At 43.9% G+C, this 17,003-nt stretch overlaps 2 protein-coding genes across 2 annotated transcripts; both read right to left on the bottom strand.

Annotated features, from left to right (window-relative positions):
- Positions 1–2,185: 2,185 nt before the first annotated feature.
- On the bottom strand, positions 2,186–5,723 carry LOC136653396 (vomeronasal type-2 receptor 26-like). The gene is made up of 3 exons (XM_066630300.1): positions 5,550–5,723; positions 4,452–4,578; positions 2,186–3,084 (listed from the first exon to the last, which is right to left on the bottom strand). The coding sequence occupies exons 1-3, from the start codon at positions 5,721–5,723 to the stop codon at positions 2,186–2,188; spliced, it is 1,200 nt and encodes a 399-aa protein (XP_066486397.1).
- Positions 5,724–7,934: 2,211 nt separating this feature from the next.
- Positions 7,935–9,624, bottom strand: LOC136653395 (vomeronasal type-2 receptor 26-like). The gene is made up of 2 exons (XM_066630298.1): positions 9,481–9,624; positions 7,935–8,801 (listed from the first exon to the last, which is right to left on the bottom strand). Exons 1-2 carry the CDS (start codon positions 9,622–9,624, stop codon positions 7,935–7,937), a joined length of 1,011 nt encoding a protein of 336 aa, XP_066486395.1.
- Positions 9,625–17,003: the final 7,379 nt, after the last annotated feature.

Below are 17,003 nucleotides of genomic sequence, written 5' to 3'. Positions count from 1 at the left end.
GTGGTCATTAGCATGTCTCCTTGACATGGCAATGGGGTTGATGAGGACAGCCAGGCTTGTTGAGTCTTCTTTGGTTATGCTAACAACTTGTTTGTTTCACAACAGGAAGCTCCTAAGACCTTCTGTTCCTAGGCTTTGGTTCACAGAGTCAAATGAAAGTTGCAACCACCCATGCAGCAGGAAAGCTTCAGTCCTACCCAGTCCCAGAGTGGCTGGAGGTGGGTTTTTTTTTTCAGATAACTAAAAGTACAGCCTTCCTCTTGACCTGTAGATCTGAGGCCTCTTGCCATCAGTTTTGCTTCTGAAACCTCATTACAGACTGACAGCCCAATCCTATCCACACTTTCCTGAGAGTAAGCCCCATTGACTCTAATGGAACTTGCTTCTGAGTAGACACACATAGGATTTCGCTGTAAGGCTACAATCCTATCCGCACTTTCCTGGGAGTGAGCCCCATTGATTATAATGGGACTTGCTTCTGAGCAGACATGCCTAGGATTGGGCTCTGAGTCTCATTATTCATGAGGGTTCCATTCCCAGAACTCGCATGGATGGCAAAAATCCCACTGAAGCAAATCCATTTAAAAAACAATATCCTTTTGCTAGGTGATATAAAAACAGCCTTGCTGACATTTGTGATGTAAGACAGAGTAATTAAGAAGACAATCCATCAATCGATCTCCCTCCAGGAGCTTAGAAAGAATTCACTCCATGTGCTCCCTTCACCCAGAGCAAAGTGATTATCTTTCTTTCATGTGTTCAGGGGGAAGGAAGGGGTCGCTTGCCTAAGTGCCTGGAGAGAGAATGATTGATGGATTGTCAGCTGGCTGCCCTTGTTGAATGACTGTTTTCCTTTAATTTAAAGGGCCCTTCTCATCATGCTGAGATAGAAAAATCTGTGGAATCTGTGGATAGTTAGGTTATACCTGTAATCCCTTGCATGACTGTATCTCTAAAATAGTAAGAAAAGCAGTTTTTTTAAACTGTGATTTTCAAGGGGTGCATTTTCCCCCTTCTCCAGGGATCAACACATTCCTTCTCATTTGCAGTGGCCATTTGATTTGAGTAAAACCCGTGTATAAAAAATCAGTGTATAACATGTTTGGACCTGTACTTGCTGGGGACCTCCTCTCCTGGCAAGCACCTAGGATCATATTCACGCATACCATGTGTTTTCCAGCATGCATCAAAATCGAAAGATAAGCAATAGAAGATTATGGATTGTAATATTTATTGGGTGAGTTTAAGGGGTTTTTTTTTGTTTTAATTTGTTTTGTTAGTTTCTTTGAGGCCTACTGGAAAGAAAAAAAAGACAGGTAAACAGAATGAATTGAGAAGTCAGAGATCCAAGTTAAGCATTCAACCTTTATTGGAACTTTGTACAGAGTAAAGAAAAAGAGAGGTTTTAGAACAGACCATCTAAATTAAGAACAATCTTCTAAGCTGTTTATATTTTGTAAGCTGCTTTGATTGCCGATTCAAAAGAAAAGCAAGGTATAAAATGGAAAAATGAATGAATAGACAAATGAATGAATGAATGAAATAATCTTATAGTACAGTTGAAACTAGCACTGCATGTATATGCATTTCTATTCAGAAGTAAGTCCCATTGTGTTCAAAGGGGATTACTCCCAGGAACCTGTGCATACAACTGCAGTCTAAAGAAATAAGATATCTACATCAGAGAAATTTGTCTCAAAAAGATTTTCAGATGTTTCACAAGATAAAAGACTTTGAATCCTGTGCTCTTGCCAAGAGAAGTAGGTTGGAGCAGTGTTGGTGAGCCTGTTGTGTTTCAAGGTGAAAAGGACAAGATTCTCAACTCGTTCAAGTAGAAGAGTTTACCGCAATTCTGTTACCCAGACGGATGCACAGGGTATGAAAGGATTATCCCCCAACCCATCATTTTGACATGAACAATTGGCAGGTCCAAAAAATCAAAAGGAGGGGAAAAAAACCATGGAAATCACTGCTAAGAATAGTAGAGATTATTGGTCTCTGTGTCAATGAGGACAATTACTATGTGACTGTCTTAACTAGAAATATCATGCTTATTCTCTTTACTTTGAAGAAAACCAGTTCATTACAAGGCCATAAAAGCAATTTAATGTTGAGGAAATGAAGGGGTCACATCTGAGTTAAATATTTTTTTTGTATTAAAACTGGACACTTTTTCTACTCATTGTTAGTTTCTTTTTACAAGTTGTTCCCTGTTGTTCAGCTCAGGTCTCAAGAGAATAATGTAACATTTGGGAGGAAAGATGCAGCCCAGCAGTCCAGCACTGGAAGCTAAGATAGAGAAGATCTCCACAGCCACCATGTATTTCCCCTTGGTGCTCAGGTAGGCTGGAACAAAAGAGAGCCAAACACTGCAAAAGACCAACATGCTGAATGTGATGAACTTGGCTTCATTGAAACTGTCAGGTAACTTCCTAGCAAAGAAAGCCACAGAGAAGCTGACACTGGCCAGGAGCCCCAGGTAGCCAAGAACACAGTAAAACATGAAGGGTGACCCCTCGTCACACTGCAGAACAATTTCTCCAGTGACGGAGTGCATGTCCATATCTAGGGATGGGGGAGACATTACCAGCCACACAGTACAAATGCCTGCTTGAAGAAGTGAGCAGGAAACAATAACAGAGTTGGCCAGTCTTGTCCCCACCCACTTCCTCATCCTGGATCCTGGTTTGGTGGCCATGAAGGCCAGAACCACAGTGATGGTCTTTGCCAGCACACAAGAAACAGCCACTGAGAAGATGATGCCAAAAGCAATTTGCCGGAGGAGACACGTCACTGCCCAAGGATGTCCGATGAAGAGCAATGCAGAGAGGAAGCAGAGGAAGAGAGAGACAAGGAGAGCATAGGTGAGGCTTCTGTTGTTGGCTTTGACAATGGGGGTGTTGTGGTGCTTGAGAAATGTCGCTAACACTAGAGCAGTGATGAAAGAAAGGAAAATAGCAGAACAGGCTAAACTGAGCCCTAAAGGTTCTTCGTAGGATAAGAAGGTTACAGTCTTTGGAATACAGAAATCCTGGTTTTTGTTTGGATACTTTTTACTTGTGCAGCTGTAACAGTCATTCATGTCTGAAAAAGAAAATATGTAAGAAGAAAGAATTAAGGGGGAAATGAGCTCTTCTTCATACACATATAAAACATTTGAGAATTAGATATTGGGGGATCCATTAAATGCCAACACCCCAATCCTATCCATGGGATAAGCTGTCCTCATGCCACCAGCAGCACATGGCAGACCCACCATCAGAGGTTATCAGCTGCTTGTGAATGAGGATCAGAGCCAGAATCTGTGCTGCTTGGGGGGGGGGTGGGAATGGGGAGAATCTAGATGGCAGAGGTACATGTCAAATCCAGACGATCATATTGATGTTATCATAAGAACATAATACGAAGAGCCCCGCTGGATCAAGCCAAAGGCCCATCTAGTCCAGCTTCCTGTATCTCACAGTGGCCCACCAGATGCCTCAGGGAGCACACAAGACAACAAGAGATGTGCATCCTGGTGCCCTCCTTTGCATCTGGCATTCTGAGGCAACTTACATTTAAAACCAAGAAGTTGCATGTACCCATAATGGCTTGTAAACCCTGATGGTCTTTTCCTCCAGAAATTTGTCCAATCTCCTTTTAAAGGCATCCAGGCCAGATGCCATCACCACATCCTGTGGCAAGGAGTTCCACAGACTAATTCCATGCTGGGTAAAGAAATATTTTCTTTTGTCTGTTCTAACTCTCCTGACACACAATTTTAGTGGATGTTCCCTGGTACAGGTGTTGCGTTAGAGAGAAAAGAACATCCCTCTATCTACTTTATCTATCCCCTACATAATTTTGTATATCACAATCATGTTCTCCTTCAGGTGCCATTTTTCTAGACTGAAGAGCTACAAATGCCATTGCCTTTCCTCATAAGACAGGTGCCCCAGCCCAATAATCATTTTGTTCGGGCGCTCTTTTCTGCACCTTTTCCATTTCCAATATATCCTTTTCGAAGGATATAGTTGTGTATGTTGTTGTGAAAACTACATCAGAATAATTTGTGTGAGGCTCTAAGTATCACTATATAGCAGTGACTTAGCTGATGCCTTGTATTGTCCTGGAAATACCTGACTTGAATATTCCATGCAGCCAACATTTGCCTGCAGAGATCAGTGCTGAATGCCCAAAGGGTGAGAGTGGGCCTCGAAGCATGTGTCAGGCATGTCCAGAAAACATGACTGAGCCCATCACACGTTTGACCTCCAGTGGCAGCTGCTGTTTTGGAAAAAGGTTGCTTTCTATAATCCTCAATATCTCAGGGTTGAACCAAGAAATACCACTGAAATGTTCTATGTATTTGAAACATGGAAGAAGAGTTACTTCGGTATATGCATGATTTGAATGAGCATTTTCCTCTGGATTGTACCCAATCTGATAGCTTAGTACATTGTTTTTCTTACCCTCTTTGTCTGAAATCTTCCCTTCTGGACATGGGGTGCAGTCATAGCAGCAAAAGGGCTCTCCCTCCTTCATTTTCTTCCTCGAACCTGGATGACAACTCTCAGTACATACAGATAAAGGCTGTGTCTGGTGTATAAAGGAGAAAGAGTGAAGATGCTCTTGTGAACAATGAGTGTGGAATCCTTAATACCAAATGTTGGATCCTCCTTTACCCAGGCGCTGGGAAAATAACTTAAGGAGAAAGAGCCTATCCACATTATCTGGGGTGCTCTCCTTATCCCCTGACAGCTCACTCTTCTTTAGAAGAATCCAAGTATACTCTGTCCTCAGATGACTGTGAATCACAGAACCAGACCTTATTTCCTCTAGACAATCTTTTCTCCTGTACTCTGGCATGGCAGTGAGTGCAAGTTCCTTTTCCCTTAACTCAGGTCAACAGCTTGGCCCTGCCCAGTGATACTTGAGTGGGTAGGAAATCTGACCTGCTGGTCCCAGAACTACTGGGGCTGATAGTCAAAGGGGCTAGATTGGGGAGTCAGGAATGTTTAGCTCCCTCCCTTTATAAATCCCTTGAAACCCTTCCCCACAGGAGGAAAGACATGAATTCTCCTTGCCCATAACCCTGGCATCCAGCACCTCAGCAACTACTCTTTTAATTCATTCTAAGACTTGTTTCTGGTTCCCAGGAGGATTGGATGTGGACATGAGAGGGTATGGCCCCAAGCTGATCCTGGAGAAAATTGGGGGGAATCAGTCTGTTTTAGGCTTGCTCCTTTCCCCTAAAACTGTCCCCAGAAAATCAATGAAGAATGAAGAGGCTGATCTGTCTTCCCTACTTGCCCCAATCTCCTCTCTCTCTGTCTCTCGCACTGTCTGTGACATGAGGGAAAATGACATTTGACCCAATACTACCTCTCAAAGTAGCAGGAAGGGGAAGCTGTAGCTTGGGTGCATTAGACAAATTCATGGGTCTATCATGTCCCCACAGTCTGATCAAAGCAGGCCAACCAGAACAAACCAATGTTGGTTGAGGGAGGCCTGCCACTTCCTTGACTTCCCTGCTGTTTTAGAATGGGGTGCGGTGAAGCCAGACCCACCTGGACCAGGAGTGCTTGTCGGGGTGAGCTGGGAGCAAGCAACAGCATCGCTGTCATTGCTACGCTGTCCTCAGGCACAGCTCCAGAACACTGTATGCTCTGTGCTGCTGCCCACACCAAGTGTGCAGCCAGCACTACCGAGTCAGCAGCTGCTTGGGGTTGCCTGGCCTCCATGGTGCGCTAGTGCAAGGAGGACTCCCCAAAGCTGCAGTAGTGTCCATCACCAGCAGCCTACAGAAATCTCCATCCACAGCCTGAGGGGCCTGAGTCCTGACTAAAGGGTAACAGAAGACAGGAAGGAGAGAAAGAAGGTAAAGGAGGAGACATAGAATTCCATTATAATGTCTGATGTAATTTCAGGGGTAGAACAGCTTTCAAGGAAGCTAAGGAAGAATGGGGATAAGGCACCTCTCCCACCTCCCAAGCACTCATAACAACTCCCCTCTTCATCAGGTAAAGAACTGCAAAGAAGAAAAGGGGGAAGAGATCTCTGATGGCATTCCTGGAGGTGTTGGAATGCACCAAGAATGCCTGTGTTCAGCAGGGGGGTGGGGAGGAAGACCTCAAAAGTCAAAGGAAGCAGTATTAGACAAACCTCTACTGAGGCAACAGTTGGCTCATTGCCTGTGGTTTCCACAGCTACATCCTTGGTTCTTTCCAGGCAAGCATTCTGGGCCACTTTCTCAGGTTTAAAACACTGTGAGCCTTCATAGACCCATTGTTTGCTAGGCAGCCTACAAGGAGGTAAGGAAAATCTTCCTTAACCCCCCCCCCCCCACATAGCATGCTGTATTCACCCCAGCAGTGGAGCTGTATACTATAGACTGGTAGGCAATAGGATTGGGCCTTGAATATTCCATAGGGGGAGAACATGGTTTAATTAAATCATCCTTGCTCATCCTGAAGTCCCTCAATACTAAGCGACCTCCAGTCTTCCAACAATCAGATCCTACCTGATGAAACAAGCTATGCCATGTTATGGCAGTCTCATTGATGAGGAATACTTGATCTGGAGGAGCCTGGGGATCTATCCGCCCAACTTTCACTGTATGAAAGGAGTGATTAGAGACAATAATCCAGTTCATAATATCAAATCCAGCTATTAACACTCCATTCTGGTCAAGGCAGATCTTGTCCCCAGCACTGTTGTTAAATGAGACCCTTCTCAGAGAGTGATGGAGCTAAATTGGGAAAGGAAAATACAAGATCTTAGACAAAATACAAGATGCGCCCATTTGTTCTTCTGAGTGAAAATATTTTGTTATACAGGCCCAACCTTGTTATACACAGATTTTTTATTCACAGATTTGACTCAACACGAATGGCCACTGAGAATGAGAAGGAATGTGCTGATCCCTGGAGAAGGAGAAAAATGCACCCCTTTAAATCAGTTTAAAAAACTGCTTTTTACTGTTGTAGAGAGACAGTCATGCAAGTGATCATTCCATTCTTCAGCTGAGCCAGGCATAAGCAAGGGGACCTTTGCATTTCTGATTGCTGACTGCCTCTCTACAACAGTAAGAAAAGCTGTTTTCAAACCTCACTTATAAAGGGATGCACTTTTTAATTTTACAAAATGGTTTTTATTTAACACATTTTATGGCATCAGCAGGGAGTCCCAGAATCAAATCCCTACAATGGCTGAGGCATTGCCTTATTACGTACATTAGGAGCAATGGAGGGGCATTGGGCTGCCTGGTGCCTGTTTTTATGATATATTTAAATCCACTAGAGACAATGGAGAGATGTATGAATGTACATTCAACTTTATTTCACCACCTCGGATTATCCATGCATTCACAGAAGCCCCATTCATAGCTCCTTCCATTTGTTCCAGAACTAACATGCCCACAAACAACAGGCACCTGTGTTTTTGGAACACCTATTCCTGACTATTTGCCTTCTTTGTCTTCTTAATTTTAGGATTGGTTTTGGCCAAGCTCCACCTCCTGCTAATACCGTGTGCCACCAACAAAGCTACATGAACTTCAGGGTTGGGGAAATGATTCCATGTTGGTCTTTCAACCAATGATAAAGGATCAGTGTTGAAATCTCACTGAAAAGTAGCAACCACTAAGGAGAAGGCAGAACAGGCAAATAGAAAATAACCAGAAGAGCAGAATGGCCAGAAGCCCAAGACCAGCTGGGCTATGTGGCCCTTTAAGACAAGGTTCCACGGTCATCAAATGGACTTTGGGGTAACCAAAAAGCAAGATGATACATGTCAAATTCTCTGAATGCTACAAAGTGCTGGGAAAATGCTAAACATTACTAAGTGTAGGAGAGGGTTCTGTGTGTGTGTACTGCTGCATCTGCATTTCAGATGGATACAGATGGATACAGATCTACCTGAGTATAGAGAATGACTATATGAGGGTACTTAGTTCATACCTGCCACAGTTGTTGATTCTGGAGCTCTGGCTCCCCTCTGTCCACTGTTACTCTGTGCTCAAAGTGAGCTGAGGTCACAGCATGTAAAGCATGAGCCACAGCATAGACAGCATTGTAGAGACTGTAGCTGTTGCCAGTCATCCTCATTTCAAAAAGAGACCCTGGAAGGTTCTCCAGTCTCTCCTCTCCTGTACAAACATCTCCCTCCACATTGCCCAGAATTGGATTTGGAATGTCACAACCAAAGGCCTGCTGCCAGAAATCTTTGATAAAGCCATCTTCAGTTGAACTGGAAGGATTTCTGCTCTCAACAAATGGCTTGAATCCCGGAAGAGCATTGGAGTGCATCATAAAGGAGATAGTGCCATGGAATGTGTCCATATTCCAATCTCTTTGATAAACATATGAAATGTACTCCACCTGCGCAGTCAGTATCCACACTTTACCTTTTCGTTTATTCACCACGTGTTCTTGTTCTGATAAAAATGGCATCCACTTCAAAAATATCATGGAAAAAGAGTCTCCGTGGACAACTACTACATAGGCTGTGCTGTCCATGACTTTATCATGTATTTTTGCCCCCTGCTTCATCATGTCCACATATTCACTGACAAAAGTAAATTTGGGGTTTCTTTCTATGAAGGCAAAACAAATGCCATTCTCAGAAAACTCTGGAAGTACAGTTCGCATAAATCTTTCTCCGTCATCCTCATCCTTGACAAGAACCCCAATCCATGTCCATTGGAAATGCAGGAGTAAAGAGAGAATCCCTTCATACTGAAGGCTTTCCTTAGGAAACATCTGGTAGAATGGAAGTTTTGGAGTTTTACTAGTCATCACTGGAGAAGGACCATAGATGATCTAAATGAGGGAGAATAGAAAGTCACAATAGCATACGTCAGCTTTTCCTATTCAAAGCAAATCTCATCCATTTTGTCAGCAAAACACTTTAAAGTGAATTTATTATTACAATAATACAAATGGAAAACAGAAGAGTGGTTTGCCTAAGACCCACCAAGGCAGTTTACAACTGCCCTGGCAATGACTTGCCTCAAATTCCCAATCTTTGACAACACTAAACTAGTAGCATTTTTCAATGGGAATCTGATTTTGGTTATGCATAAGAGTGCAGTGGCTTCTACCTTCAGCTTGCTTTATTAGCACCAGTGTCCTGCACTTGCCCACCAGATGTCCCCACTTGGCTCCTTGACAGTGCATTGGGTACAACCACTGACACCACTGCTGAGGTTCTGAGGTGAATCTGCTCAGATTTCTTTTCTGATTGGCATCTCCATGGCAAGTAAAGCCTGACACCACCCCTCTCCTCACCAAAATTTCTCTCTGGCATTTATTAATACACATGGCATACATTCTTAGCTCTATGTTGCTTCAATCAATATCAGTTTCACTTAGCAAAATGCATTTGCCTTTTCCCCAGCCAAGCAAAACCCTCTCTCTCTCTCTCTCTCTCTCTCTCTCTCTCTCTCACACACACACACACACACACACACACACACACACACACACACACTCTATCTACCTGTGGAATCTTATAGATATCCAAGATCGTTGCAATATGAAGGGAAATGTGGGTGTCCAGTCCTCCAATCACTGCCATCAAGTTACGCTGGATGCCGCATTTATAGTTGGGGAGAAACCTGTCCAGTGTTGATAGGAGCAACATTGTGTCATGATAGGTCCACTTTGCACTGTTATAGCTGTCATAGATGTGGAAGCCCAAAGTGACATTGGGTAAGAGCAGAGGGTTTTCATTGATCTCTTTTATTGCAAATGCCAGAGAGATGATGTGCTGGTAATTCTTAGGCACTACACTAGAATGAGAGTTGAATTCTCTATCAGAAGAATATAAAATGAAACATTCCATGTTGAAGTCAAGTAATTTAACATCAAATACCAAGAACATTCTAGCAGCACTCACCAGCTGAAATGTTCCTATAGCACATCTCACATGAAATTAAATGTTTTGCTATATTTGAAATTAAAACGCAGGGCTATCAGACAGTCACTGAGAAGAACAGAGCAAAATGCTGATAACAGAAAAACCTCAACTATCAATATCAGTGTTTTAATAAATATCAATTTTAAGCTCCACAGTACACAATTGAAATGATGACTTTGATCATATTGACATGGATTCTCTAGGAACATTTTTTTGATTTCACGTCCCCAAGTAGCCACAAAATATTGCACAAAGGAAATGAGAGAGATCTGAGTCTGGAGGAAGCATAGCTGGGGAAGAACCCTGACTAGTAGGAGGGTACATGCTTTGTATGCAGATGCTAGTTTCAGTCCATAACACCTTCAGCTATCAGGATCTCAGGGCAAATCTGACCATGACAGAGAAGGCTTGTGTTTTACCCATGTATATCCCCTGTTCTTATATCAAGTAAGGGGTCAGTGCAGACTAGCCAACCCAGTGTCAGGTATCCCAAGCTGACTTTGACCCCATTGTGAGTTTACCACTTTTCTCCAGAACTGCCATGAATGTTGTCCCAGATTAATAATTTTCAGGTCACAAATACTGTATTGGAAGGACAGAGATATTTTTCCCAACCACCCTTAACTTTGATACTTATTAAAATGGCCATTTGCTTTAAGCCTCACAACTATGGTCTAGATCAGAAAAGGTCTCTTACACCACACACACCTCAAATATTTTGGAAAGGACTAAGTATATCAGCACCGATGATGATGCACGTAACGTAACACATAGTTTGGCTCAGGGTGATATAGTGAGGATAGAAAGAGGGAAGCTTGGAGTGCCATGGAGGAACATGGTGAAGCAGAGAAACTGGAGGAGGAAAATATTAAATATATGTTGGAAAAGCTCAAAGGAAAATGTAAAAAGAAGACCAATTGAGTTTTAGAAGCTCCAGTGCAATGGAAGTGGTTTTATTTTCAATGTCAATAAAACAGTGGATTTTACTGAATATTCCCTAAATGGAATCCCATTTTTGTTCAACCCTATGCAATAAAACACTGTTCTGAGAATGCTGTTCCTGCAGTTCAACCAAAAGAGGAAATGTTGTTCTTGTTATTGATGATGATGACAAGAAGAAGAAGAAGAAGAAGAAGAAGAAGAAGAAGAAGAAGAAGAAGAAGAAGAAGAACTCCTTACGTAAGATCTTCAGGCAGTGCTGGTGGGGGTTCTTCAGTGAATTCCAGTGAACCAGAGGTGAAGGCTGCCTGAGAAGTAATGCCACCAACCATGAGATCCCCTGGATGATGATATTTATGAAGTGGAGGATGGGGCTCATAGCCCCTGCATTTAACAATGCCAGTCTTGCATTTGATATGAGGAAGCAGCGCCAGCAGAACAATCAAACTACCACCCTGAGCAAAGTGCCAGTGTTTCTCCCACACAAAAATTCCCTTCTTTTGATCTGCAACACCATCATGACTACATCTGGGCATGCCCGGACCATCTGCTGGCAACATGTAAAATGTGGGAGGGGGAGAAGTGCAGATTTGTAACGCTAGGCTGCTGAAGCTAATATCTTGATGAACTTTACAAAGATTTCCTGCTGAATGTCAACAGTGAGTTATCCGGAAGACATCCATGCTATCTGGGGGCTCTCTTAGCTCCCCGGTGTCTAGAAAGGATACTGCAAATACAAATCCCAAATACTAAAATACTTCTACTGTGGAGTACAATTCTTATATCATTTCACTGTGATTAATTTACTAAAATGACTGCACTTGATCAAAGCACTGAGGCAGGGCACTTACACGGATGTTAATATAATTACATCCCAGGTTGACTATGGGGCACTATATCCGTAGTCAATCAAGTGCCATGGTAAGTATTCTTGTAGGATGTCTTTAGCCTCCACTTTGGCAATGCAGAAGGTTTTCTAAACATAAGAAAGAGTTAGGATGCTATTGTAGCTGGTGACTCTTTAAAAAAAGAAGTAAATCAAGTGGATTTGTTCTCCTAGAAGAAGTAACCTGCTTTTTGCCCACAGATCCTTTTGGAAGATCCCTGATGCTATTTTTTAGCTGGATTCAGAGCTTGGATGTCCCATAATTTCATAAAGAAAGATGGTAGGTGGTAGAGAAAATGGAAAAGAGGTCGAGAATGTCCCCCAGGGAACAAAGATCAGAGGTCTAGCTGGTGCTGATTTCTCTGAGCCTCGTCTCTAGTACAAGCTCTGATTGCTACTTGGGAAATTTATAACTTCCTTCGCAGACTGTATGATTTGTTTTGCAAGTGGTCACTAAAAATTCCCACAGGTTTGAACAATCAGGAGAAATAATTACAGTTCTTTCAATAATTAAAGAGTCTATAATCCATTAAGAATTTCCAGCAAGAAACATGTTTATGACATTGGAATAGAACTTTAAAACAAACAAAAAAAAACAACCAACTTCCTGGGCTCAACTGGCGCTAAGAGATTTACACCAGCAAAATAGATGGTGTAGCTCTGAGTAGGCCTACAGTTGATGAGGGATCAGTGAAAGAGGTAAATAAAAAATGTCTCCCTCAGTGACTGGTCCCCAGCTAGCCCCTCACTAGTAATGGATCTAGCCCTATACCACCCCAGGGCCAGGTTCGCATCTTGCTCCCCCCCCCCCCACATCATGCTGTCACCCCAGGGGACACTTACTGAAGCACACGGAGTCTCGCACAACACTCTGATGGGCTCCAGGAACCTTCTGGAGCTTCTGGCACAATCCTAAAAGGTTCTTCTGGTTTCCCAACAAAACCAGAAGTGCTCTTGATGGTCATGTTAGAAGCCTAAGAAGGCTTCAATTGCGCCATAAGGGACTTCGCCTGGAGCAGAACAGCTCCAACAGGCAGGCAGGGCAGCACGGCAGGTGGGCAGAGGTGGCAGCGAAAGGGGTGTGGCAGGCATGGTGCCTGGGGCTTTTGTCCATGCCCACCCCCAGGCCTGCCACTCCCCAGATCCAGCAGAAGCTAATTCAACTGTGCTGCATCGTGTAGGCCAGCCAAGCAGGGCCTCAGACAGGAATGTTATCAGGGGGTACAGAGATTCTTTTGGGCCCCTTCCCAAAGAGGGAGGGGTGAAACAGAATGTGGGGGTTGCAATGGGGTGAAACAGGCAGGCGGAAAGTGGCACCAGCTGGAATCGTCTTTGGAGTCCAGGTCCACAAACCAAAGAGCTACTGTAGCAGGTCAGTTTCCTCCCAGATGTGACACTGTTAAGGAATGTGTGCAATCCTGGGACTGGTGTGTATGGCAGTAGTCGTGGCCATGTGCCCACAGTACTGCCCCCAGCATCCTGCATGGGCGGTGAGATTGGAGAATGTAAGATCCCAGGACATTTCTGGGCCCCCTCCTTTGGCTCCTGGGCCTCCCTTTTGACCCTGGGCTTAGGTACAAATTACCCCCTTTACCCCCCTCTCCTAGGCCCTGCAGCCAAGGATAGGATTGGGCTGTAAGTTGTTGACTGGGCTTGATGTAGCAGAATGTTTAAGAGCCTGTGCAACAAATCAGGACTGCTCTAGTTGGAATCACAGCTCTGTCCTGAACTCACTAGGTGGCTTTAGGCAAGCTTCTCCTTCACAGCATCAGTTGCAATACGGGGATAATAATACATACATAGATTATGGGGTTGTTGTGAGACCTACATCAAAGCAATTCATGTGACATGCTTTGCACATTCAAAAAGGGCTATACAAATGCTAAGCATCACTATGGAGTGCGGTTCTAAAAATCCTTTAAATATCCAGCAGGAGAAGTCTCCTGCGCACTGATGTATGATACTAGAATGGACAATTCTGAGGACATGGCAGCCGGTCTTCCAAGCCCCTATTGGACAAAGACTCAGTGCCATCTTGCAGTACTGCCCCCCTCCAAGCTACCCTCCCCTCTCAAACAAACCTGGTTTACCATTTACCTGGTTCCATTTACCTGGTTCCCAACTCCTTTGTCAGAGTTTGGGAAACACTGGGCTAGAAAAATGTCATCTGAGGAGAGGAAATCAAACCGATTTACTTTGATTTGATCACTGCCTCCCATAGTGACCTCCCACAATGACCCCAAAATGACTAGCCAAGAGCCCCCCCCCCCCCGATAAAGGCATAGCACAAATATTGCACTACAATGTAGGCCAAGAGAAGAACTAAACATGTTTGATTAGACTGACATTTCTGAACATTTGGGCTGAGAAAAGGAAATAGTTTGACTGTGGTCATCATTTCCTCCCAAGAAGTATATCAGTGTTCTGTCTGGCTGTGGAGGTGCTAAAAGAGCCTTTCTGCATTGCTAAATTTTGACTAGGTCGAATGAAAAGGGAGGAGACAAAGATTGGACAATGAGAAAATGAAGATGGTCCAAAAAGTATGGGGTTGTGGAAAATGCTTCTCAAGGCCTAGAAACAGGGGAGGACTGCATGCTCTCAGCAGGAAAGGGATCCATGGATAGTTGTTGGGAGGGGTAAGTAGAAGGAAAGACTAAAGTAAGTTATAGGGTTGGAAATTGGCTCTCCTCAAGGCAGAAAGTACTGTCAAAATGGAGTGTAAAAACTAGTTCTAGAGCATATAAAAAGTGCTTTTGACAGGAATGAGATTCACAGGCAATAGGATTTTGGAGGCGGAAGACTAAGGGCCCAGAAGCCAAGAAGGCATGCTGCCAACAGGACCAGCAGCCCCTATAGCTGTTTATATTGTCTTACTGGTAGGCACCCACTTCTAACCAAGCAGAAGAGGCTTGGAACACCCCACGAAGCAGCAAGCAGAAGAGGGCAACACACAGATGTGACAGAGGGTGGCTCCATTTGCCCTCCTTTGAAGGGTGCCCAAGGGGGTGCTGCTCCACAAAAATGTGTCAGGTGAACTGATAGTTGCCAGGTCCCTGCCCCTGTTCCTTCTCAGTGAGCATCAGTGCCAACTGTGTTCAGGAAGGGATGCACAACTGACCATGGAGAGTTTTCCTGCTGCTGTACCCAGGGCTTTTTTTCTAATGGAACGCAGGGGGATGGAGTTCTGGCACCTTTTTGCAGGGGCCCCTCCCCTTCGGAGGCATTCTAGGAGGGGGGAGCAAAACAGAGGCAGAGTAGACAGGCACAGGATTGGACTCTAAGGCTGTCATCCTATCCACAGTAAGCCCCATTCACTAAAGTGGACTTCTGAGTAGACAAGCACAGGATTGGGCTCTTAGGCTGCAATCCTAGGCATTTTCCTGGGAGTAAGCTCCATTGACTAGAATGAGACTTACTTCAGAGTAGACATACCTAGGATTGGGCTCTTAATCCTGGCAGAGATATATATCTGCACCCATTTTCACATGCTAAGGGCAGGTGAAAAGGGATTCTACGTGTGTACAACATGCTGTCCAGCCTTGCCAGAGATCTTCCTCATCCTTCCCCCACAAGCATGCCCTCCACCAGCCAGCGATTGCAGCTCCTCTCCAGCAATGCACAGCAGCTGCTCAGGGCAGCAGAGAACATACAATTGCATGCCAAGCACCTTCCCAAAGACACAGAGTATTCTGATACCTGAATTAAACCATATTTAATAGCTTGTTTGCAAACGTAGCTGTTTCTATGTGCACCTAAGGACCCCTCTCATGTAAGAATTTCCTTTTTGTTCTTACTCCCACAGTTGCTTAGAGTAATTTTACTACATGGAACTCATGTAAGCCATTTTTCGGAATCCATTCACTGCTTCCTCTCCTTGAAGTAGTGCCACACTACATACTACACGGTACAAGTGCACCGGTACAGTATTTTTCCCCATGTGTAGAAAGAGTAGCTAGGGGGAAGAGGATGTGGAGATTGACAGCCTAATCCTATGCATGTCTATTCAGAAGTAAGTTCATCTTTAGGGGGAAGCACATAAAAAAATATTTTATTTCTCCAATAAAAAATGGTTTAAAAATAAATAAATAAATAAATAAATAAATAAATAAATAAATAAATAAATAAATAAATAAATAAATAAATAAAAGATTAACAAGTTATGAGTTCCTGCACCTTTTTTTCCACAAAAAAAGCACTGGCTGTACCAGTCAGTCAAAGAGGTGCAAGTAAGCTAACTCTTCTGTATGCTTTTCAGAGATCAGCTCTGCTCATGGGGCATCAAAAAAGCTGTTTGCTTTACTCAGTGGTGTGTTTATTGTTTCTTAATTCCAAAGAACCCACACATGTCAACAACAATAGAAATAATAATTTAACAGTTGAGAAAAATGCTTTCTTTTATTACCATTTAATCTTTACTTCCCCCTAACTTTAACTGTGCATTTATCCCTGCAATATGAGGGTGCCCCCTCAAGAGTTTGACCCCTGTGGGCTGGGGGATAAGAATAGGCCCTCGGTTTGGCTGTACTTGTCCTAAGAGGCAACTGAACAGCCACTGGGTAGATGGGACTTGTTAGCCTGGGAAGGCAGCTCATCTGAGAGAAGGAAAACTCTGATCCCAAACCTCCACTGCCTTGTGGTTACATCCATTTATGGAAAAGGCTTCAGGAGTCAACCTCGAGGCAAAATCCAGAGCCGGAGTCTCTGAGGCAGTTCATGGCTGAACACAGTCATGTTCTGGCAACTCCTGCGACGCTGCTGGAACCAACCGTATTGGCTTCTGCCTTTCCATTGGACCATTTCAGTGACGTGGAGAGGGGGGATTTACTGCATGGGAAACAGTCTATCCTCCATATCTACTTTACCCAGGCTTCGCGCACTGGAGAGGACACTCTGTTCCAGAACCACCATTCAGAGCACAATACCATAGTTTTCCAAGACTGAAGGATGCCAACAACATCCCTGCAACAGTCCATCATATCCAGAACTGGTCCAGAATGTGCAGCAGGGCTTCATCACACTGACATTTTTCTTTTCATGAGGTGCTCCCTACTATTCAGCTTGGGTCTCAACACAATGATGTAGCACTTGGGGAAGAAGATGCAGCCCAGCAAGCCAGCACTGGAGGCCAAAATAGAGAAGATCTCCACAGCTGCCATGTATTTTCCTTTGGCGCTTAGGTAGGTGGGAACAAAGGAGAGCCAAACACTGCAAAAGACCAACATGCTGAAGGTGATGAATTTGGCTTCATTGAAATTATCAGGTAGTTTCCTGGCAAGGA

The sequence above is a fragment of the Tiliqua scincoides genome, chromosome 5 (genome assembly GCF_035046505.1).
Source record: "Tiliqua scincoides isolate rTilSci1 chromosome 5, rTilSci1.hap2, whole genome shotgun sequence".
Lineage (NCBI taxonomy): Eukaryota > Metazoa > Chordata > Lepidosauria > Squamata > Scincidae > Tiliqua > Tiliqua scincoides.
The sequence above is the reverse complement of the archived record's forward strand: the minus strand, read 5'-3'. Positions and strand labels throughout refer to the sequence as shown.